This window comes from Chanos chanos, chromosome 3, assembly GCF_902362185.1.
Source record: "Chanos chanos chromosome 3, fChaCha1.1, whole genome shotgun sequence".
In the NCBI taxonomy this organism is placed as follows: Eukaryota; Metazoa; Chordata; class Actinopteri; order Gonorynchiformes; family Chanidae; genus Chanos; species Chanos chanos.
The window spans coordinates 40,040,977-40,066,220 of NC_044497.1; the positions used below are offsets into that span (position 1 = coordinate 40,040,977).

At 39.5% G+C, this 25,244-nt stretch overlaps 2 protein-coding genes across 2 annotated transcripts; one reads left to right on the forward strand and one right to left on the reverse strand.

The window, feature by feature from the left end:
- Positions 1-261: 261 nt before the first annotated feature.
- On the forward strand, positions 262-9,863 carry dqx1 (DEAQ box RNA-dependent ATPase 1). The gene is made up of 12 exons (XM_030768440.1): positions 262-525; positions 2,087-2,453; positions 2,688-2,881; positions 3,230-3,617; positions 4,354-4,620; positions 5,973-6,072; positions 6,365-6,523; positions 6,899-7,090; positions 7,993-8,118; positions 8,567-8,757; positions 8,969-9,159; positions 9,535-9,863. The coding sequence occupies exons 2-12, from the start codon at positions 2,154-2,156 to the stop codon at positions 9,731-9,733; spliced, it is 2,307 nt and encodes a 768-aa protein (XP_030624300.1). The 5' UTR covers positions 262-525; positions 2,087-2,153; the 3' UTR covers positions 9,734-9,863.
- Positions 9,864-14,257: 4,394 nt separating this feature from the next.
- On the reverse strand, positions 14,258-24,642 carry LOC115806993 (long-chain fatty acid transport protein 6). The gene is made up of 10 exons (XM_030767851.1): positions 24,165-24,642; positions 23,220-23,423; positions 22,065-22,223; positions 21,136-21,260; positions 19,703-19,897; positions 19,360-19,450; positions 18,886-19,084; positions 15,198-15,295; positions 14,833-14,963; positions 14,258-14,540 (listed from the first exon to the last, which is right to left on the reverse strand). The coding sequence occupies exons 1-10, from the start codon at positions 24,640-24,642 to the stop codon at positions 14,364-14,366; spliced, it is 1,857 nt and encodes a 618-aa protein (XP_030623711.1). The 3' UTR covers positions 14,258-14,363.
- Between the last annotated feature and the right edge of the window lie 602 nt (positions 24,643-25,244).

Below are 25,244 nucleotides of genomic sequence, written 5' to 3' on the forward strand. Positions count from 1 at the left end.
CTGATTCAGCGATTATGTCGAAGCCGAGCTGGCCATTTTGTCTGCCTTTTTTAAGCTAGGAAAGCTTTCCATGGCAAATGTGTATTAGGATACTAAAACATTATTCGTGTACTTAAGTATCCAAAATGATGATCAATACATATGCGGAGTACCTAACTACGATTCCGTGTCCCTGCCCCTCGACAGACTGCCCCCCCTCCTCTGGGTTAGGTTTCGACCCCACCTGCGCACGGTGAGCGGAACAAAGATGGCGGAGTTTCTGTAACCAAACATCGGTAGCGCGTCTCACATAACATCAACAATCACGATTACATAGGAAGAAGCTCATTTGAGCGTCTGGAGAATAAGTTTGCCGCTTACGCTGCATGTTCGTGATATAGTCACAACTGATAACAGTATATTTATGTTCTTTGTTAGTGGTGAAATATTTTCACTGTTGATGTTGGCTTCGGTTGACAAGCGATATTTCGCAAGTGATTCTCCTCTATGTTGAGATTTGGAAGACTGAGAAGATATGGGCTTCAGGTAAATTGACAACTACTCGTTTACTTCATATGTGTTAGCACTGTTGTAGCAGTTTTGGTATTATTATTGTTAAAGAATTGATGGCAACTCTATCTCTCTCTAGTGTATGTGACAGTCAGCTGACACGTAGCCTCTGGCAGGTCGATATACGATTCCAGGTTGGCAGCAGATCGGATAGCCTATGTAACACAGGCGTGGATATATCTGTCAGGGGTACACGGGTATTTTTCTCAGCTTTTGTCGAACGTCTTGTCTTCGTAATTTTGAAATTAAAGTAGACGTGTTCGTATCTCTCCCTCTCATGAACGACACCTGTTTAGCCCACTTAGTTTGAATGTTACTGTTGGTTTACTTGGGGTGCGACATTTCAGTGATCTCTGATCATTTGGTTGTTTGACCTCATCCTGTATTTTGTATGAAATTCAGGACCTTTTATGTGAGGTGATGTCATGCCATGTTTGGAATTGTTCATTGTTGAGCAGTGTAATCGCTTCTTGACTTTTAGCTCCTCCCATACGTGCTGGGTAACAGTAATCCCTCCCCTTCCCCCCAAAGCTTGTTTCATTTAATGACACGATATGAGCATCTGTGTCTTCTCCGTTCTGCTTGGCAGCACGGGGGTGACGTGGTTTAGACGTACCAGTATGTTCAGTAGGTTACAGTGGAGCTGTATTCGTTGAAAGAATGAAGTTCATGGTGTCCAGTGCCCAAAAAATATTGGATGAGAGGGTCTGGAGTGATAAGATTATTCTACAGTATTGAGGAGGGGGTTCTGTGTCTTACACAGGGTGTTTGATATTATAAAATTGCCCCCACCCCCTTTGTTTCTTGGTACCGTGAATTCATGCTTATCTGTTAAGTTTTGTTTAGCTGTAATGCTAATAACTTTTCTCAAATACATAACAAGCATTACATATAAAAGAAAGCGAGATATAACTTGAGATGTCAGACAAATAGTGTTTTGATGCCACATTTTTTTAACAAAAAATTACACAGAGGGGAGTTGAAGGACATGCTGCTAACAGCCACAAACCATGTGTTGACATTCCATACATGATTGAAATATCATTGTGTCACAGCTGATGTACAGCAGTGTTTGCTCATTGGTGTGGCCCAGTTCCTCCCAGAGAGTAAACTCCTTCTGAGCTCTGTCTCTAACACTTTGCAAGCCTAGAGAACAAGGTAGTGCTCAAAAGCTGTGATTTTCAAAATCCGGCTTATCCCATCAGCATGTTAGAGCACAGCAATATCACACTGATTAGGTTACAAGAGAAAATTATTCCTGTTTATACTTTACAGCACGAAGTCAGGAGCCAGCAGCAGTTGTAAATGGCAAAACACTTGCTCTATACAGCTTTCTAGAAAGACTTTGTAAACCAAATTGGTTTCAGGAAGCTAAGCTGACACTAGCATGATGATGACAATATCAGGGGTTACTGCTGAAATCCTCTGACATATGTAAGGAGTTGGGGTGTATCTAGTGACATGACCTGACTGCTTCAGTGCATGCAGTCTATGAACAGTGAACACCTGACCACCTGTCTTTTCTGACTCTCTGTAGGTAATCTGGAGCTCCTTAGGAATCTCTTCCCAGCTCACCTCATTTTCATAGCATCGTTCCGGCTGTGATGTCGTCCGCCTCAGCTATTCCGACATCTCCCCTCACGGCTCCGGCCTTGGATAACCTGTCTGTGTCTTCTCTGCTGTCGGGAGAGCTGGAGGAGGATGGAGATGGTGGGGAGGGAGACCTGGCCGACCTGGAAGTGAACCCTTATGATGGGCTTCCCTTCTCTTCACGTTATTATGCCCTGCTGGAGGAGCGCAAGCAGCTGCCAGTCTGGGCTCTGAAGTACAGCCTGTTAGAGCACCTTGAGGACCACAGTATGGTAGTGCTGAGTGGAGAGGGAGGCAAGGGCAAGAGCACACAGGTCAGGAATCATGGAGTATGACACACATGCATAAACACTGTCATCTTTTTTACTCCTTACTAACAGAATCTATGTTCTTATGTGCTTAGATTTGCATTTTATGGTTCATGGTGTTTGCTTGGTTTCATTCCACAATTTTCATCAGTCACACATTTACTCATTTCTAGCTAGCAGCCTCTTCAGTTTTGCACACCCTAAAGGTTGAATTGTTTTTTCTATTATGTGCACGTGTAGGTGCCTCAGTGGTGTGTGGAGTATGCACTCTCACTGCAGTTTTCTCAGGGTGTGGTATGCTGCTGTCAGCCCTATGCAGCGGCAGCATGTAGCTTGGCCCTCAGGGTGGCTGATGAGATGGACTTGAGTCTGGGCCTGGAGGTCGGTTACAGGGTCCCTCATGAAAATGGCTGCACTCCTGATACACTGCTACGGTGAGATGCTGTAATTTCTTTGTCTTTGTAATTCTTTGGATACATTTTTTTTACCACACACAGCAAATTTGTGAGTGACAATTTTCTGGAGTTGAACAGAGACCATGTGAGAATTATTTTATATCCATTAACGCCTACATCACCATTACTTTCCAAAGGGTGCTTTTAAAATGACATTCTTACAGTTAATTCAGCATTAGCAAATTTGCTGTGGAGCTAGAGACAGAACTTAACCTTATCTTCCGTCTATACTCCACTATCTCTGTTTTATTCCTTTAGTCATCATTTCCTCTGTTCACCTCTCTGTTTTTTCTTTCACCACAAACCCCTCTGTCTGCCGGCCTTCAGTTTTGTGACGGACTCCTTGCTTCTCGAGGAAATGATGTCGGACCCTTTGCTTCGTCAGTACGGGGTGTTGGTTGTGGATGAGGCCCAGGAACGAACTGTAGCCACTGATGTCCTGTTAGGCCTCTTACGCGACGTCTGTCGGCAACGCACAGATCTCCGTGTGGTGGTCCTCACATCACCTCCAATGGCAGAAAGCTTTGCCAAGTTCTTGGGAGAAGATGTGGTACACCTCTCCATACCCCCTCCAGTTGGCACAAGTTCTGTGGAGATAGTCTACAGGGACCCACCCTCCGGTCAAGAACCAGTAGCGGCTTCATGTCAAATGGTCCTTGACCTTCACCGCAGAGGGGAGGAAGGTGATATATTGGTCTTCCTCCCCAGTGTACAGGTATATATAGCACTTAGCAGCTTAATCTCATTACTTTGCCCAGTGTGCCTATAATAATTGTGACTTCTATATGACATTGTTATCTCCAGCACACTCCTGAGAATAGTATTTAAAGTAATGTCCCTCATCCCTTTAACTATTCAACTGTTCATCCTCTCGTTTTTTTTAAATGAATCAGATATGACATTTCTGGGCTTAGGGAGAAAAATCATGGAAGTTGCCTCTGTTGGAATAGATTGTATGAGTTTGTGTTATCCATTGGTAATAGGATTTTCAGCTGATGCAATTTCACACTTTACACACTTCACAATTTCTCACACTTTAATCATGTTAATTTAGATGATATGTCAGGCTGTATTCACAGGCTATATTCACAGTGCATTCCTCATCAGCATTTGGTGATATTGGATTAATTTAAAAATTTTACCTCGAGATATTTAAATCTGAGAAACTGGATGTCTTTTAAATAAATAATAGATTAATTTAGCGGTTAACTTTGTAAGCCTTTTAAATGTAAATTAAACAAATTGAATGTAAATGAAACTTTTTAATCTTTACTCATTTTCCTCTAATTGTGATCAATGTAAGTCATAAGAATCTTAAAGATCTAATCAAGCAGAACAAAACGGAGCCACTTTTCAACATTCTCTAAATTGACCGTTTTCTCATAACTTCTTCCCCCTTTCTGTCTCCTCTCCCCACTCGCTGTTCATTTGTTTTTCTTTTTCTTTACTAGGAGGTAGATGCGTGTGCTTCCCTGCTGGAAAAGGAGTGTGTGGCCCTCAGTCCTCAGCTGGGGGCACTTCGAGTGCTTCTGTTGCATGTCGGCCTTGGTGCGGCTGCACAGCATGTTTATGACACAGAGGGTCCTGACCGGCAGGACCAGCAGTCAGAGGGGCCCAGTCTAAGACGCAGGGTCATCATCACAGATAGCCTGGGGGAATTCTCCTTCTCCCTGACTAACATCCGCTATGTTATTGACACAGGCCTTCAGCTGAACACGGCAAGTACAAAAACACTTGGCTCCAAACCAAACGGGTTTCTGCTTGCTAAAATACCACAGATGTCTTCAGCGAATGGCTGAGACATTCGTACACTGATCGTTAGCAATAATATTGGTTTGGACTTTGGTACTTTGTCTTCATTCTTTTTTTTGAAGAAAGGGCATCTTTCCTTCATCTAAATGTCAGTTTTACTTAGTAGGCTTAGTATATTTTGAAAAGACATGTTTCCCACTCCTCATGTTCTCATGTTCAGGTTGTCTGAATTGCAGGTTCAAAGTTATGTAAGCCCAGAAAAAGTCATTAACCACCACTCATATAGCTGTACATCATGCGTTATATGATATTAACCACATAATGTATAAATTTATGATTATGAGCATAATATGTAGATATGAACTTCATCACACAAAGAGCTGACATTAAAAAATAGTGAATCCAGTGAGTGAAATGCTCCATTTTAAGGATTTAGAGGAACATCAAAGCATGAATCTGCAATTTAATGATGCAAAACCATTAAAAATGAGTGTCTTTGTCAGTCTAATTGTAAACTACAATGCATAAACATGGTCATGACATCTTCATTTGCAGTTTCACTCGCAGTTCACACAGATGTTAAAATAACACAAACTATGAAATTTTAGAATAACCTGTGTCAACATGGTGCTGACCAAAGATATGTTTTTTGAACAACTGAAAATTCCAATATTTGGATAGTGATGTAATACTTAAGGCTAGGACTTTGAATCATTTTCAAGGTTTTTGAAGTTAACTGCTTAACCACATGAAGAAGTCAAATTCCCACAACTTCTATATACCAAAATACAAATGCATTTGACATGGGACCAGTGGAGTCAGTATTGATGTAGCTCCATAACAAATGGGGTTCTATGAATATGCCAATTTTTATTTTAAAAAAATAGTGAATAGTTTTAGAGATATGGTCCATAATGGCAGAAGAGAAAAACCTGACAAGTACAATAAGGTGTTCAAAGTAAAAGAGAACTTCTCCACTAGCTCTTGTCTGGTAAATGGTCTCTGAAAATCCATTCGGTAAAGAGTCTCATTACAGCTCAAAACACAGATATATATATTTATCGGTATTCTTTACTTAGGAGATAAATGAATTGGCTGTGTTCTCTAAAAACATTAAATGTATGAAGGGCTTAATTCAGACTCAAAAACTAGGGGATTTCTTTGATTTTCTATTGAAAAATCCATTTTCATAAGAGTGTTTCTTGCTGTTCTTGCATGAAAACGACTGTCTCTCAAGTCATAATTAGCTTGTGGTATAATCCTGGACCAAACCTCTCTTTAACTCATTCTACTACCAACCTTTATACTGAACTGACAGGTTTACAGTCCTCAAATCAGAGCAGACTCCCAAGTTCGACGACCAATCAGCAAGCACCAGGCAGATGCAAGATGTAAAAGGGTCAATAACAAACTGCCAGGTGAGATTACAGTGGTCCACAACTACGATGATTGTATTAAATTGATGACTACTTTATGTTAGAACTTAACAAATAGTTGCAACATGTTTCACAAACACTTTAAAATTTATGAGTGATAGTTAATATATTTGCTGAAGTTTGACATCATGGCATAATGTTATTTGATATACAGCAGTCTGCCAAGATGCAACCCTGATAAATAAATGATAATGTGTTCATTACTTTCAGGACATACTTTAAGTGTCCTCCAGATAGTGAAGTTTTCTGACCCTGTGCGTGGATCTGTTTTTAGGTATATGTTTTCGGCTATACCCACAGTCTCTGTATGAGGAGGGAATGGATGACGCTCGCTGTCCTGGTGTGATGGAAGCCAACCTTAGTCATTTGGTACTTCTCCTTAAAAGGCTGGACATTGCAGACATGGGCCAGTGCAAGTTCCTTGACCGCCCAGGTGAGGGCATCAGAACTGTGCCATTTCTGACATTTTATAATTGCTTATTGTTTGCCCTATATAAAGAGCAATTAAGGACCCTCTACTACCTCAGCTTCTTTCATGACTGAAGTTTGTGATCACACACAAACAAGAAAAACTGACACAGGACTGGTAGAGAATGAACCTGCAAAATGTTGCCTAATGTCTCACTGTCCTTGCTTTCTCTGTCATTTAATATTTACCCTAATACTACATAGAGCTATCATTCTGTCTGTGTCCCTGCAAAGAGAACACAGTAATCTGAACAGATATTCAGTTGTAAGGATGTGATCCACAAACCTTGTGTGTCTCTTTTTGTTCTGAATCTGTTTTCACTGTTCCGTGCCCTGGCAGCTCCTGAGGCTCTCATGCAGGCACTGGAGGACTTGGATTACTTGGCTGCTCTGGATGACGATGGGAACCTGTCAGAAGTGGGCATCATCATGTCTGAGTTCCCTCTTGAGCCGCCGCTGGCCAAGGCCCTCATTGCAGCCTGCGAGTTTGACTGTGTCAGTGAGCTACTCACCATAGCCGCCATGCTCACAGGTAAAGGAGGAAAGATCTAGGAAACAATAGTTGTCTTTTGAAACGTAAAATGCATAAATAGTCCTAAATGAACCATTAATGTCTTATAAATTTCAAATATCGGAACCATTAATTTCTTATAAATTTCAGATAATTTGTCAAGAAACAAATTATTTTTAAAATATTGGATATACATCTCAGACAGCAAATAATATTAGAATGTATTGGAGTTGAGCATTATTCACAAACTCCAGGCTTCACACAGTGAACATTAATGAGCAGTCAGAGGGAAAGGGACAATGACCAGCACACCCACCCAAAGTAATGGGGGAAGTTGCACTTTTTCTAAGTGTGACACAGCTGGCATTTGAACGACAAATCCCAAATGTAATACTAACCTCAGCACATTCTTCATAACTATGTAGAGTTATTTATACACATACAAATAACATGTAGCTCCAGAACTCAAGTTTTCTATGAAACTGATGCAACCATGCTCAGCAATGAAGAGACCATAATACATAAAAAATGCATTATTTCTGAATCATGGATAATATACATTTTCTACATTTTTTCATAATCTGGTGGAGGCTTTTACAGTTTACAGTTTACATTTTCTGCAGACATATATATTTGAAATTATTGATCAGTGTTACAACGTATTTCACATATTTCAGTATATTACGTGTTGTAACATATTTCACAACCAACGGGCGAAATCATTCTGCCCATCGAGTCACATCCAGAGGTAGTTAGAGATTTTTAGAGTTTTTTTAAAGCACAATTTAAAAACTGATCTAAAAACTAAATTCAATATTCATGCCAAATACGGTTTCTGACTGTTGCCAAGAGCAAACAAGCAAGTGTTTTTGAGAAGTGTCCAAAGTATAAAATTAAGAACTACATTCTGTTCATCCCCAAAGCACCCCCTTGCTTTGTGACCCCACTGCCTAATAAATCGGAGGCTGCAGCCACTCACAGACGGCCTTTACTACACCCCGAGGGAGATCACCTCACTCTCATCAATATCTACAATGCCTACCTGCAGCGTGAGTATCACCACAACATAACACAGAATGCACAGGGAGGAGATGATAGCAAGCAATTACTACATGTATCTTATACTCAGGTTACCTAATAATATCTTATACGTGTTATTAACTTCATCTATATGATCTGTGTTTATGTGATCCACAGTACTGAACTAATTTTAACACACAGAATGAGATTGTATCCCATCTTAACTGGACCCCAATTTGTTGATACTACAGCTGCTTATCTTAGGTTTCAGATCCAACACTATGGATGAGCACAACTCAATTCAGGGGTTGCACAGTGTGATGTTATAATATATCGTGGAATGAGTTACTATGACTGTTTCTTCCCCTTTTTTTAACAGCAGTCACTATCATAGAATTCTGAAGTGTCTGGGCTGGTCATACATACAGTACACATTTTGTCAGAGTAGCGGAATGTTTCTGTGTGTGTGTCTTTTAGACAACGAGGACGAGGCTTGGTGTTCCACAAATTTCTTGAACGCCTCTGCATTGCGGCTAGCTGTGGTGATCAGGGCGGAGCTGCTTGAGGTGATGCAGCGAATTGAGTTGCCTGTTTCTCCACCTGCGTTTGGATGCCAGGAAAACAGCACAAACGTAATGCGGGCTCTTATCTCCGGGTTCTTCCTCAAGGTACAAGACGTACATTATCATAATTCTAGCTAGGTGGTATCAATATGTCAAGAAGATAAGTGTTTGCACACTTGGTTCTTCTACAATACAAAGTGATAAAAATATTTTTCTCTGCATTTTGATAGAACTGATTTAGCTGTCCCCTCAGTAATCTCAAATGAAGCATTGAATGATCTAACGATTTATATCTCTTTCTTGCTGTGTCTTTCAGGTTGCTCATGATGTGGATGGCTCAGGTAACTATTTGCTGTTGACTCATCGTCATGTGGCTCACCTGCACCCTTTCTCCTCCTACCTGTGTCGTCGGCCGCGGCCAAACCCCCCCAGCTGGGTCCTCTACCACGACTTTACTATCTCCCACGACAACTGTATATGCATCGTCTCTGAGATCAACCCACGCATGTGAGTCTGTACTTTACTCTTCAAACACATAGAGAGTACCAAAAATGGGACTATAGGATCTCTGAGAAAAGGCAGCAACAATCAGTATTAGGATCTTCTCTCATCTTAAGATGAAGCTGTCCTTTATTTCAGTTGTTTTGTAACAGTGGCCAGGTGTTTTCATTAGCTAAAGACTCATTGAGATCTGCAGTCACACGATGCAGGGCTTAATGCCAAACTGTGTAAGGAATAGTCTCAATTATGCAGTCTTCTTTATAAGGCATATCACCTTTAGATATTTTGACAATATTCCCATAATTGATAGATTTGTGTCGCTCTGCTCAGAATCATCAAATGATCCTATAGTTGAAACCCCCATCTCTACTTTCCCTTCAGGCTGGTGGAATTAGCCCCACAGTACTACCTCGGCAACCTTCCATCTAGTGAAGGCAGGGACTTGCTGATGGAACTGAGGCAAAGTCTCGTCCCCTTGGATGAGGAGGAGAGCGCAGAGGGGGGTGAAAATGAAAGCCATGTCGAGAGGCCTGGAGATCCTCACGACCAGCACAGCACAGAGATGTGTGTTCTACAGTGAGGGATTCTAAAGGCAGAGAATAGACTCAATGCACTTTGGGATATATGAGATCGCGTCACGGTTGCACTGCCCAGCAGGATAACCTAGAGGGAGGTGTGGCTCTCTGAGACACAGAGCTGCACACATATGTGTGGAAAAATACAACAATAATAGTCCTTTTCTTTAAAATGTTTCTTTTTTTTGTAAGGTGTTCTGCATACACACACACACACACACACACTTTTAAGGTCATCTTTAAACTGTAAAATACAGTTTATTAATACTCGTTAGTAATTGGAACTAAAATTGGGTGACTGGTCCACGCATCCACTCTGCCCAACACATCCTCTCTCACACATGCACACACACACCACTTACACAAAAGTGCTTTACACTGAAGCTCTCTGCAGTTTAACACTAACTGTATACTCATCAACTTCCCAACTAATGGGAAGTTAATGAGTATATAGCAATGGCAGTGATGGTACCCGAAAGTAAGACGCTAAACTTGGTTATTGTAACATATTGCCCTTTATCTAGCCAATCACCAGGCTATTTGGTATTGACAAAATTTTAAATTTTGCTCAGGTTGACTTTTGTTCAGTGAGAACTGACAAAACAACTGTGAAAACCATACCAGGTTCTAGTTTATTGACTGGAAAGTCGATTTCATGTTTCTACTTGGTGCTAGCACTATGTTCTGCAAGCCACGTGAGGAAACTATAATGTGCAATATATTTCAGTCTTTTTTTATTAACATTTGTTTTTAAAAATGATTTTAAAATACTGTTTAAAATCAGTTCAGTTCATGGAGGCTGATTTGCATACCCATAATCTCTTGTTTACCTGGCCTGTACGTTATTGATCAGATCAGCACATTAGTTACCTCCTTTGTGAAGTATTTTAGTCTTTCACAACCAACCGATTGTCATCTGATATTTTGGAAAATTGCCATGGTAACCATCACCACAACTTTTTAAGGCGAATGACAGGCTTCTGGTCAGGACATTTTGGCATCTAACTTGGCAAATTCAACCTTGAATACTGACCAATTTAAACAGTAGGTAAAAAGGTACAGACAAATGCCTAGTTAACTGTTGTAATGAGCCTATCAAGTGTGAAATTTCTGTTGAATACCAGCAGTGTTGCTGAAGTCTCCTGAAATTGTCACATTTGATCATGATATTCCCAAGCTGTTTTATCTCAAAATATTTAAAGATATTTTGAGAGAAAACATTTTTTAATATAAAAAAAAGTTTTACTGTTGCTAAACTACAGCCCAACATGCTATATTTCTTTATATGAAAAACAGCTGGAAGGACTAGAACTTCTATAATCAGTATGAATGATTACCATACATAGAATCTTACTTTTCTTATTAAGACTTTGATACCACACAATGTGCTGATTGACGGTGGCACATATAGAAGAAAAAAACTGTCTCAGCAAATTCAACAGGAGAGACATCTAAGGCAAGCATTCAGCTAATGCACAACAAGAAACCACGGTAACAAAACACAGGATATTCATGACATTTGATTAATACTACTGGAAGAGAGTCAAGTAGAAAAAAAAACCCCAGCTCATTTTGAAAGATGTACTTCTCAGAGAGATGGGCGGTCATTCTCAATGTAGACTGTAACTGTAGTTTTCTGTATGCAATTCAGCAAACATTACAATCACTGTTCTTTTGAAATATATCCCTTGTTGTTCCCCTTAGCTTTTATGTTGTATGTTTGTTCCTCACAATATTCCTGGTGCCTCCACATAACTGTCTTACTTCTCCAATATTTTTTGTGTGTAGTCTGGAACTCTCCATACCACAAGCTCATAATGAATCCAAAAGTCCTAATAAATGAAGTTCTGAATTTATCTCTATGCATAATTATTTAGCCTTATGTGTCTCTGGGAGAAACTTTCAAATTATCCACAAATGTGTTGATCAAAGATCAATTCATTTTTCTCACTCTTTCCAGTGTCATTTCTCATTCGATGGTATTAGATTAATGTCAAATCTGGCATTTCGTTAATTTCAAAATTTTAAATCTGAAACTTAAATATGTATGAGGGTCTTAATGGCTTCATCTGTAATTCTTTGTGTGAGAGAAGTAATCCATCTAACTCGTGTGACGGTTTCAGCTGCCTTCCCAATTGGTAGAGTTATTTTCTCATCTCATCGTTGGTCCTTCATATAGAACAGTGAACTATTTTTTGTATTTTATTTGTAATTTGTTGGGAATCAGCGTTACAATAATTATCCCCCAAGGAATAAAGTCCAGTCTCATTGGCCGATGTTTCAGAATGATTACCACAATGCTTCACAATGCATGTGTATTCAGCATGAAACTGTAATGTTCAATAGTACTTTAGCAGTGCACTGCCACATTTTCTCAGTATGCATTTCTTTCCCATTACCTTCTTCCATCTGCTCTTCTGTGCAGTGACCAAAAAGCATGTTTAAAAATGCCTCAAAATGACGTAACTGCACAATGTTAACTTTGCTGTTAACTTTGTAACTTTGCTGTTAACTTACGATAAAAAATGAAGACTTACAAATGTCTTCATTTTTTAAATTTAAGCAGTTTTATTCATTTACCAATGTTGATCATGAAACTCTTAAAAGGTCTGATCAAAGGGAACACAACTGAGCCACCTCTCAGCTCTTTAAACTGGAATTTTTCAAATATCTTCCCCTTTCTCGCTTCCTCTCCCTACTCACGTTTTTTTTTTCTTTTTATTTGTCGGAGGCAGATGCTAGTGTTTCCCTTGTTGGCGAAGGAGTGCGAATCTTGTCTGTGTCACAAGATTACAAGTGATGTCCTATGCTTTGAAACTTAGCCACTTGGTGCATAGATGAAAAGAAGCCAACTATTCCTAATATCTTTAAGGCAAAACACTCTGAACTAAGCTGTAGCCTTCTCATTTTTGTTCAATGACCTGTGACTTCACCCTAGACAGCTTAAAAGTATTCACATCTGTGACATTCAAATGTTTTTTGTAGAAAAGAGGTATAAACCAGGCTACTAATTCAAACATCTAAATGGAAATGGCCAAAAAAAAAAGGTTCATGGTATATTTAAAAACAACTAGGTGTGATAAAAGAGAGTAACATCCAAAGCAGAAACTGTGAATAAGAAGAGAAATGATCTCAGCCCCAGCTTTACTGAACAGATGATTTGTCTTGATAAAAATAATTTGTATTTCCTTCACTACTGATGGCTACACCATCAGAAGACTGAATTTTATCCCCAATGTCTCCGATGTGTTAGTCACCGATTCCACTGTTTTTCGTAACCCCTCACTATGAACTCCCCCTGTTGAACACACATTTCCATCACAAAATAACGGTGTCCTAATTCTTGAAAACATTATATTCATTTATTTTCATTTAAAATTTTAAGTATGACAAAGTATCAGATGTCGCAAATGATCCAACCCTTGGAAACTCCCCTACTTTTAGCCTATGTTTCACATTGCTATTCTTCACAAACACTTTTCTAGCAAGAAAGAAAATTAAGTTTCAACAGATTAAATGGTTTATTTAAAAATGTAAAAAAAATGACCTGAATCACACTTTTGAGATGTCCTGAATTGTGTCAACACATGACACCAAAACATGTTTTAAGACACAAGTTGATGACATTGAGGCTTCCTTTTCAAAACATGTTAAAGCTTCAGTTAAAAAGATTCAGTTAACAAACAGGTACCACTATTGTGTCATGCTGACAGTTGCTACTTAAGATTTTAAGGCCCCTCCCCTTTTTTTCTCTGTTTTTGAGAAAACAGAAGTGATCTGATCAAAAGAAAGGTTTCACACAATCCTCACCAAATTTGAGATATGTGCAGCTAATGGCTATTTTAATTTCTCCAAAGTTTGGTCATTTTAGGCTGGTGGTCACTCTAAAGCATCGGTACACTAAGGCTATGACAATTATGACAATTTTCATATAATAATGAGTATGACAGTTTTCATAAATATCAGCCAAACAATTCTATGGGCTGCCACAGAGATCCACTACATAGTATTATTGGTATGTAGTATGTACTGTTAGTAGTAGTAGTAATAATAATAACCCTTATAATTCTCTCTTTTTTTTTTTTCTTTTTTTTTTTTTTTTTACATTTGACCCCTTTTCACCCAATGTAGTTGTGGTCAGTTCCCTTGCACCACCTTCACCACTGTTTACACAACCCCACCATCCACTGGCCAGGGACAGTCACAAACTACCACATGTTCCCTACTACACAAATGGAGTTGGTAAGAGGCCACAGAAGTCTCCTCTGGGAAGGTGGAGGTCTTACAGCTTTATTTCTTCTTCTTTTTTTAGTCCTTTTGTCATTATAATTATTCTCATTATTACTGTTGTTATTACCACAATCTGAAGTTTGTCCATCCGAATCAAAGTCACAGAGACAAGTGCCTTTCAGGTTACTGGAATAAGACAGAGCTGAACTTTGTATTCACAAGTTTCATAATTAATGAATAAATATATTATCTTTAGCGACTTTTTTTAGTCACAGTCTGTAAAGAAATGTTTAGAATAAGAGTGTACAATGATATTCTGTAAACAACCAGTATGACTGGAGTTGTCTGGCACTGATCTGATTCTGTGCCCAGAAATGCATTCTTGGAAAGTTTCTCATAATGTACTTAAAGTCTTATCTTGCCAGAGGCAATGTCATCATATACAGACTGAGAGAGGGAAATGTAGTTCTTCTGAGATGTGTCAAGGAAGTAGAGCGGCTCCTGGATGGTTTTGGGGCAGAAGCCTTGCTGCACCAGAGTTCCTTTCTGCTGTTTGAAGGTCTCAGTAATATCTAAGTGTGTCTGTGGGGATCAAATGGAAAAGTCCAGATGGTGTCTTTTCTTATGAACTAAATAAACAAAAAGAATTATCATTCTGACAACAATGCATAGAGCAAAATAAACAAATAAATTAAAAAGCCATAGTGCGTGTAAAGTGAAACTCTATAAAGCTTGACATACATAAAGAATTCACAAGAAATACTTTAAATGTGCGATGTATATCTTGACCAAAGAATTGGTATTTCATATAGTAACAACAAAGATATACTCTTCAGTCTAAGAAAAGGCATTCCCAGATGCATGTTTCTCTTACCTGCACTCTTAAAAACAATGGCCAGGCGTATGAAGGAAGATTCTTTACTACATGGTTGTAAAACCTCCCTCCATCTAAGTCATGGTCAGACTTCAACACGACTGCTGCCATTCCTGCTCTTCCTTCATATCCTGCGTATCAGTAAAGAGTCTCAGAGAGTACACACTTCAAAATCAGCATAGTTTAGGTTCCCTCTCATTTGTAAAACTAATTTTTAGGCATATATCCAATGGTTCAGTCAAGCGATATATGATTAAAACTACAGTTCAGAGTTGTATAAAGAAGGTGAGTAATATTAAGACGTGGCTGGATGCTAATCAGAAAAAATCCTTATTAGAGGAATCTCAGGAATCGTTTTAAATCACCTGGCACAGCTACACCATAGACATTCACTTCCTGCAAGAAATCCAGACTTCCTAATATCTCAGATACTTCCGTGGTGGACACATTCTCTCCTTTCCACCTGAAAACACATGAATTAGAAGTGAAAGAGAATGGAACACATGAGACTGCCAGACAAAACATTAATTGGTCTTGTAAGTGCTCAATTTACTATACACTCTTCTTCTGATAACTGCAGTTCTCTTCTGTAAGATACTCAGATATCATAGAAAAGTATATTGTGAGTAGTATTGCCAGTCCATTTATCAAGGCAGAGGTTAGCCACAATTAACAGGGAATGCAATCATGGAATTATTGTTTTGTTGTCTTGATCTAGTTAAATGCGGTAAACAGAAAAATACATTCTAGTAATTCCTTTGTACAATCCTTTGTACAAAGAAAGATGGGTTAAAAATATTTTCCTCATACAAGACCATGAGGTAAGATCCTTTAGGTAACTCAGCAGACAAGAGGTAACTTATGCTTTAGCTGTCCTCTCTGTCCAGGTTCAGAACTTCAATGTATGTTCTCATAAATTATTGCCAGTGTATAAAGATAATATTTTATCTAATCAAAACATATGTATTTAGATAGTAACTGTAACTATAATTGTCAAAAACCAACAAAACTGAAGACTGAAAGTATAAAAGAGTAGAACTTTGAAAGCATACAAAATGTACACTTTCATAAGATTTTGGAAATTCAAAGACAAATATCACCCCTCTATAATTTTGTACTCTAGTGTTTGTCCCTAAATAAACTCTGCACATCACTACTTTGTAAGACACATGATCTTTGCCAAAGTAGGGCACAAACACAAATGTATGCATTGTCACCCAATCCACTGCCTCTTCAACTATGTACAAAGCTTTTGACCTGATGGTCAGCTCACTAATGAAGGCCATTGTTCTGGAATTTTCTTGTCATGGCAACTGCCAACAGTCCCAACCAGAACCCGAAAACCACAGGGAAATGTGGAACTGAGATGTGAGGGTTTCCCATTTATCTAGTGCAGCTCCATGGAACACTACTCTAATTGCAACACACAGCTTGCCTGTGATAGGCATTCCAGAGGCTGCCTGAGGAGGGGCTAGAGTCTCCCTGGCTGTTTTATGAATGGAAGCCGTCTGGCTCTGGGCCTCATTCTTGAAAGACCATGCCACCTCAAATTAGTTTCGGTCAGCACTTCCGCCTTAGTGCCAAAGGTGCTACACAGAAGTTGCAAAGTTCTCTGCTCTTTGTGTTCTAATCAGGTTCAACTCATTCAAATGAGAACAAGAGTTAGGTTTAGTCACAGAGCATCTTATGTCAGCAGGAATGTGAAAGGATACAAAAGGACTGCATCGAGGCTCTTGGGTATGATGAATAGCAGAGCATCAATTTAAAACCCTCATATTGTCCTGGGGTCATAATGACCCGAAATCATATTCAAACCTAAGAAAGTGATATAAAACATTAATCTAAGAACATGGCGTCCAGTGTAGCTTCCTAAAATGACCCAAAGATGGAAATTTGGGGATTATCATTTTCAGTGTAGCTACCACAAAAAAAGTAATGCCTATTGTCTCAGGGTCAGCATGACCTGAGATAACTTTTGATGCTGAACTATCTTTATGAGCAGCTCTGTCTAACTCAGAGTGCCACAAACTCATCAAGTATTTCCTCATAGGCCTACTCATAAATACCTGGTACAAGGCCCATTTCAACGATATTAGCATGCATGCTAGTTCAGCATGCTAGGTTGCTAGCAGTACACAATTTCCATGTTTTTCCATACTGTACTCCACATTGTATCAAAACCACTGATGCCCCATGACCTCTAATAATTGACTGTAGATAGTCTCATTGGCATTCATAAGTTTATAGCTTTATCTTCTCTCTCTTACAAAATGTGAACATTCAGATGTTGTAGTTAGCTACTTCAAAAAGGGGCACAACAGACTTAATTTATGTTGAGATAGTTTCAATTCATGAATATCTGAATCTATTACATCTTAACAGGCTAAGACTTGTTTTTTTGGGGAATTTTATGACAATTGGTGCTAGAGAGTTAACAAAACAGCTGATGTTGTGTATGATTATTTGGTTGTATTCTACACTTATAGCTGTAACATTGTAGCAACTTTCACATTTTTTTTTTTTTTTTAACTCACGGGTTTAGTTGAGGGGCGGCACGGTGGCACAGTGGGTAGCGCTGTTGCCTCACAGCAAGAAGGTTTCGGGTTCGGTTCCCGGCCGGGTGCTCAGGGTCCTTTCTGTGTGGAGTTTGCATGTTCTCCCCGTGTCTGCGTGGGTTTCCTCCGGGAGCTCCGGTTTCCTCCCACAGTCCAAAGACATGCAGGTTAGGTGAATTGGAGACACTAAATTGCCCTTAGGTATGAATGTGTGTGTGAGTGTGTTTGTCTGTGTGTCTGCCCTGCGATGGACTGGCGACCTGTCCAGGGTGTTTCCCCGCCTTTCGCCCTATGTGCGCTGGGATAGGCTCCAGCACCCCCCGCGACCCTAATCAGGATAAGCGGCTTAGATAATGAGTGAGTGAGTGAGTGAGGGTTTAGTTGAGTTATGAGATAAATTGGACCCCAGGTCATAGTGACCCAAAGGTAATAGGTCTTAGTATTTCTTAAGACAATAGCATGGTTAAGACTGGAAGTCTGAGTTGGGAAAGGTGGGAGGACACTGGAGGAGTTTTGTAATAAATGTTTTGAGTGAGAGGCTCAGAGTGTGGTGGAAAGGAGCAAGCGACAGTTTAAGACTTTACAAACAGATCTGTTTATAGTGTCTCATAAATGAATAAAAAAACAGATAGATCTGGTTTATGCTAAGTAACAGTAAAATAAAGGATAGCCCTCTCTTGGTATTTTTGGTCAATTAATGACATCTATACATGACTGTCTCTCACTGATCTCATAAAAAAGCTGCAGCACAGGGAGTGTCTCAAACAGTGAAAACTATTTTATTTGAGGTTTTAACCTTAAAACCTTTTTAACAAGCTTAGGGCCAAATCAAGATGGTAATTACCACTGCATTTATTGTACAACTGGCAGTGTGATTCTCACAGTAAGCTAAAGTCAGCTCACAGTACAGCCAGACAAGCAGCTGTAATGGGTGGAAAAGTGAAAAACAGGTACTAAGACCGGTTACCAAAGACACTGTCCAGGCAGGTAAGAGGGGCATTGTCTGTCTGATTCTCTCTTGTGTTCAGAATCTCTGTGTGTTTGGGAAATCAAATACCTCGATCAGTCAAGGGGGGTGTTTCACAAAATGACACTGCTACACCCTTAACCATCAAACACCTCATCATCTTCATTATCTAAGCCGCTTATCCTAACTAGGGTGGTGGGGGGTGGGGGGGTGCTGGAGCCTATCCCAGCACTCATAGGGCAAAATGCAGGGAAACACCCTGAACAGGTCGCCAGCCCATCGCAGGACAAACACTCTCACACACACATTCAATTTAATGTCTCCAATTCCACAGTCCAATGTCTGTGGGAGGAAACCGGAGCTCCCGGAGGAGAACATGCAAACTCCACACAGAAAGGACCCTGGCCACCTGGCCGGTTATCGAACCCAAGGCCTTCTTGCTGTGAGGCGACAGTGCTACCTATTGCACCACTATGCCTCCCACCATCAAACACCTGTGACATGTAAAAATCATAGTTAATGAGCTTTCACCTGAAGGTGTCTCCAACCCTGTCTCTAAAATAGACAAAGTCACGGTGGTCCTGGAGCATCAGGTCTCCAGTGTTGAAATACACATCACCATCCTTGAAAACATTTCGCAGCAACTTCTTCTCTGACATCTCTTTATTTCCTGCATAACCCAGGAATGGGTTGGTGAATGACACTGGGGCCACCAATAGGCCAGTCTCCCCTAAACAAACAAACAAATAAATAAAAAATAAAATCAAACTCAACATGGAGGAACAACAGCACTTTGATAGTCCATCAGAAAGCGTCAATGATACCCTTTGCATCACTGGCTGGTTGAAAGCAGTATAGGTATTTTTAACATTTTGCATTGACTGGTTTGTCCCAGTTTCACCTGAGCAAGATATTCTATGATGCACTGGTTTTAATATGTCATCTATCATTAAAAACATGCAGAAAAAAGACTGCCTGCATGGATAAAGATCACTGTCAACTCACCTTTTTTCACCTTCACACATTGTCCAGTCTCTGTTCGGACTGGCTCATAGGTTTGTGGATCACATTTCAACAATTCAAAGGGTAAGCTAAGCTGCAAACATAAGAAGTAAGACTCAACTACAGTTATAAGATCTTAAGAACAAGAGTGAACAAATCCAATGTGTAAAATCTGAACCAAAGCCCACATATTTACAACAACCTTCACCTCAGTGACCCAAATGATGTACACTCAAATTTAATTCCACTCTCCAACCCATCCAATTGGATACTGTGTTTATATCTGGACTGAGTGTTAACAGTGATATTTAATTTAAATGACAAATATGGCAAGTATTTCGTTTACCTTGTTGAAATAGCTGGCTCTGCCAACAGGTCCAATTTCGTTGGTGTAATTTACAAAGCCAATGCTGGTCTCAGTTAACCCATAGGATTCACAAATCCTTATTTTCCCAAAGCGCTGGGCAAACTCCTTCCAGACATCTGCCCTTAGGCCACTCCCTGCAGCAATGCGCACTTTGTGATCTGTCTCCTCTGCAGTCTGTGTCAGATTAGATCACAGATTAAACCAGGTCACAGAACACAAGCACAAAGCAGTGAATCACAATTACAGTGTTTTTAAATGGCAGTAATATCAGGACAAATATACAATCAGGCTTCAAGAGAAGTACAGCATCACCACGGCACTTAACAGTACTCAGTTGTCCTACCTCAAGATGATATCATGAATGCATAGTGTGTGTTTGCCAAAAGTATTGTTGTCCTAAAAACATCATAAATGGTCATTTAAAAGAATTCACAAGTGTTTCTCTCACAGCTAATCTGGCACAATCACTTAAATGTCTTAAAAATGACATGCTACTCAACCCAAACTGTACCATTAAGAAAGCAGAATTGTGTTTCCTCATTTGAGTACAAACAATAGCATTTTCATGTATACTTACAGAGATAACAATGCCTGGTGTATTTCCACTTCACATGACAAACACATAATACCATATTCCCTAAAATATAAATTTAACTTCATCTAAATCTGAATGTGGGATGGGCTACTATAGAGGAGGAAGATAATGTAGAGAGCAGTGTAGCCCCTGTTGGGCAACTCTGAAGGGGGAGAGGGGGGTTCACCAGGCCCATCTGAAGGCAAGATGAGGTGTCACTGCAGGCATTTTCACATGACAGCTGACTCCTCTTTCAGCTTACCTATGTATTCATTGGTGTTGTTCTGCTGAGTACAAATGCATAGCATTAAAAAAATTTGCAAAATGTAGGCTACGTTATGATGAATACCTCAGTTACTGTGTCAAATGAATAATTAAAAACACAAGAAAGCAAATATAAAGGAGTGGCAGGTGGCACCAATACTGATCTGAGACAGTGTCCCTGCTCTGTTTGGCTACAGTGTCCAGCCAAGCCCTTATTTTCAATGAAATCCTGGAATGTTTTTTCCTTTGTTCTTTGTTGTTGCTATTGACATGGAGTTTCTGTCTTTGAGTTGAAGCTTTGCCCACTTGAGGTAGAGCTTCTCTTTCTCAGAGGTAATTTGTTCTTGACTGTGTCAATTGGTTTTTATCTTGGCCTCTCTCCGGGGGTACCCTTCAACCATTTTCGTGTCTTTGTCGCCTTATTAGGATTTCTTGTTGCTCCCTTCTCTTGAAAAAGTGATGCAAATGTGTCAGTGTGTCTTTGGTTAAGAAAGGGTTAAAACGTGCTTAGTAATAGCAATAGCATTGCTGCTGGTATTGTTTGTTAAACATCTGCACTTAAAAAGGTTTGTACCTTAGGTTGGTTGATTAGGTATCGGCAGAGTTCCCCTATATACTGGAACACTGTTACGTTGTACTTCTTGCAGTCTCTCCAGAACTGGCTTGCAGAGAATTTCCTTCTCAAAACACAAGTGGCCCCTGTAAGCAAACAGTTCATGTGGTGTTTTTTTTTTTTTTTTATCACAAAATAAAATCTTGATGTAGGTTCAGATGAAGTCTTGGCTTTGCAATTGTAGTTTACTGCTTTTCTGAGGAACAACATATTTAATGAAGTAAATTCACTGCACTTCAGTAGTGAAGCCACTGGTGCAATGACAGCCGTAGTGTAGAATTAAAGTTGATCAAAAAATATTTTGGCATTACAAGTCTCTGTTTTATTTCGAATAAAAAGGATTTTATTTGTTCTGAATGTACAATGAGGAAAAAAAAGGAAGCACTTAATTTTCCTAGTAAAAATTCATTATTACTACTTTGAGAACACAATAAACTACAGCACATGAAAAAGCAAGAAGGATACCTATGATCATTTCCTACAAGCACAGCTATTCAACGTGTCTCAAGCACAGAGCTCTTTCCTACATAACAAATGCACAAACAGCGGCATGTCCCTTAAAAAGAAACAGGGAAGGGGAGGAATCTGTGTAAGGAAGTCTTAACAATACAGAACCCAAAACTATATGGTGTGTGTGGTATAGATACACTGTGTACACACACTGAAAGTGCTGTGAGGTACATCCTGCCTTCAAAGAGAATCATCAAGAACACACATCTGTCACAACTCTTCCAGATATTTGTAACTATAAAATATTTAAAACACATCAACAAATCCTTTTACAAATCAGAGACCAAACTGCTCTAAATGTCAGTTAACTAAAAAGATTTATTGAACAATATCATGCAGTGTAGTTTTTCATGTAATACTCTGATACATATGTGACATACCCAGTTCAATGCATCCACCAATGCCCAGAAGTGAGGCCGACATGTGATAGAGAGGTAATGTGATGTAGATGTTGTCGCTGGCAGTGGCTCCACACATGCGTAAGTAGGCCATACACATTACAGCTTTGATATGACTGATGCGAGCTGCCTTGGGTAGTCCTGAAAGGCAAAGTTACAAACAGCAGTAAACTATCATCAGACAATAGCCATAAAGTCGCAAATTAGTGTCTTGAAATGTTAGTGTTTGGAAATGATCATTCTGTGTTTTTGTGTTACATAAGCAGAATGAATCTTGCCTGTGGCATGGTCAAATTGTGATCACTGCTGAAACCATCTTTTCTGTAGACTAATAACACTCTGTTGCACACTGAATCATGTAAAAATGGTAGAGGTGAGAAGTTGTGTAATAAATCTATGAAACCAAAAGACATTACTCATTCACGTGCTAATCTGAGTGCTGATATTCTATAGATGTAAAATGAAAACATTCAGTAGTTTTAAGTCACCCAAAATCCAAATGATACTCAACAGCAAACAACATTAAATCTTGGAACAACCCAGTGTCAGCATGTCGCTCAGTTTCTTGAATATACTAGTGCTCTAAGTCTCCTTAAGGGTGTGGAGCTGGACAGCACTTTTATCACTACAGTGCAGTAGAAGACTGGCAGACATTTGTGCACAATATATCCAAGTCCTCACAGTGGGAGCAATGGAAGCTGAGTGGTAATCTAAAACACATTTTAGCTTCCATAAATTGAAGTAGATGGTTTCAGGGTGTGCAAATTACGCTCCCTCCTGGGACCCCTTTTGGCTGAACACACTCCTTTTTTACTGACTTACACCGATCTTGGAAAAAGCTGTTAACATGTCTCTTGTGATGCCAGCTAGTAGTAAATGTGGGACCTCTCTTTTAATTTCTCTTTAAGCGAATGTTTAGAATGACGAGGCTTTGGTGAGCTGAAAGATAACCTCAACTCAGGACGAACCGTAAGCTGATTTTGGATGTTGATGAACGAAAACATGCGCTATGACCTAAATGTTAAAAAAATGTCTGAACACATGAGGTATCTGAAATTGAATCAGAATATAATTTTATGTACTTCCCCACCTTCGCAAGGCACACAAAACCTCAAAAAGACGGAAGTGTAACCCCACCTGTAGTGCCTGACGTGAAGATAAACAGGAAGTTGGACATGAGGTTAGTCTGAGGAGCTATAGGCAACGTTTCCCCTGAGACAAGCTCCACCTTGTCGAGGAGTGATCTAATCTCTTGATATGGGGAGCCTACATCCATCACCCACATGTCAATTCCATCATTCGCGAGAGTTTGCAGCACCTCATCCAAAGATTTGACTTGTTCTGTGAAGAGGCAGGGCACAAAAGAGACTGCTTGTGACTCTTTTTTATATCTTTAATATATTCTATACTCTTAGTACTATAGACATCCACTCAGGATGAAAGGTTCAGTTAAATATCAGATATATCACAAATGCAACCCCGAGCTCTAGAGTGATCCACAATCTGCATGTCATATACAGTCACTTAGCTGTTGAAGTGATTTTTACATCAGCAAAGCTCTTCATATCTTTTATACACAATCTAGGTACCATTTACACTGTGACACTTTTTCATCTGTTTTATTAGTTTTGCATCTATACTTTTATATTGATTTACAGGTCTGCTCTACATAATGTAACTCTAAAAACCTGCTGGCTGTGATTACTTTATGATGGATGTAGCTAAATTGTTCAAGTGGTGGATCTGCCTTTGGAATGTTATTAAGATTCAATGATTGTCACTAGAGGAGGTGAAAACTGGCTACAACCTTTATACACACTTAGGCATACGTCTGTGTCAGACTGTAACAAGATACAACTTGATTTCGTCAGACATTCAATTATACTTGGAGGTCGCATTTTTTCCCTCTCTCCAGATTTAGACTACCGGAGATTCCTATGGTTAATGCAGGCTGTAGTCTACGTGGAATGCAGCTTGGTAAGTGACAGCTCGTTTACAAAGAGAAAATATGAACTACACACATAACGTCCTAAACGGTTCCGCCTAAAGCTGCTACCATTTGAGAGATTGAACGCCCAATACCTGAGCCTACGACGAGCGTTTTAGCTCCACAACTTTGTAAACAATGCAGCAGCGACTTGGACTTTATGTTAAAGTTGAGAAACGCGACTTCACAGCCTAGTTTGCACAGTCCAAACCAAACACAAATGAAATCAGGTTCATTGCTCATCATGAGTGCAACAATGTCTCCCTCTTTCAAACTTCCCTCAGCTCTGAAAACATTAGCAAATTTGTTGCTCCTTATATCCACATCTTGGTAAGAAAGAACTTGATCCTCAAATAAAACGAACGGCTTCTCAGGAGTTCTCTTAGCCTGGTGAACAAAGCAGTCGAGGTAGGTGGTGACCCCACTTTTCATCCTCGCCATCATCGTCTTTCCGACTCTTTTAAGCTTTAAGTAATAAATCAAGTCATCCCAAAAGTAAGGGTAAAATATCCTTTGAAAGATCAGAAGGGCGAGAAGCCCTGCTGCACTCGTTGTAAACAGCAAAGTTATCATCGTTGCACAACGAATCCTTGCGTCTGCAGCACAAGCCTGATATATGCACTGTAAAACTTGAGAAATTTAACCCTCTACTTAAATGCCTGCACGTGCTACAGCGCATGTCCGAAGCCGAGCTTACTTTTTCCTGATTCATCTGTTATGACATTTACATTGTGAGAGCAGAAAGGCTGTTTCTTGAATGATTTGTTGTTGTTATAAAACATCACTTTTTTAAAATAAAACAAGTAAGCAGATAAAGCAAAAATCATGAGGAGGATACTTTGTGAATGGTTTGATTAAATTATTTGATTATTTAAAATCTTTTTGACAAGAAAAGAATACTTCCAATTGTGTAAGTCATTTAATCCCGCGATTCAATTTGTAAAGCACCAGCTTTTGCTTTTTACCGGTCCCTCTTTCACCAAACAAAAGATTAGCTGAAATGTGGTCGTAGTTACATATGAAGCAATGTGAGACGCATATGTGTTACACTCTGATGTAACCGTTATCTACTGCTATCCTTATCTTTACCATCCAATTTTATGGCAGGCGGTATGCAAAGATTATCGAAAGCAAATTCTGTTTAGTACTTATGAACCAAAGAACTGCGTTTCCTA

What these genes read in the sequence shown, in the direction of transcription:
- LOC115806993 (XM_030767851.1), bottom strand. Translation starts at nt 24,642, where the DNA reads ATGATAACTTTGCTGTTTACAACGAGTGCAGCAGGGCTTCTCGCCCTT. An exon ending in AACGCTCGTCGTAGGCTCAG is followed by an intron (nt 23,424 to 24,164) that starts GTATTGGGCGTT and finishes GCCTCTTCACAG; the next exon opens with AACAAGTCAAATCTTTGGAT. An exon ending in CTATGGTGTAGCTGTGCCAG is followed by an intron (nt 14,964 to 15,197) that starts GTGATTTAAAAC and finishes ACTGATACGCAG; the next exon opens with GATATGAAGGAAGAGCAGGA.
- dqx1 (XM_030768440.1), top strand. Translation starts at nt 2,154, where the DNA reads ATGTCGTCCGCCTCAGCTATTCCGACATCTCCCCTCACGGCTCCGGCC. An exon ending in TCTTCCTCCCCAGTGTACAG is followed by an intron (nt 3,618 to 4,353) that starts GTATATATAGCA and finishes TTTCTTTACTAG; the next exon opens with GAGGTAGATGCGTGTGCTTC. An exon ending in GGTCAATAACAAACTGCCAG is followed by an intron (nt 6,073 to 6,364) that starts GTGAGATTACAG and finishes ATCTGTTTTTAG; the next exon opens with GTATATGTTTTCGGCTATAC.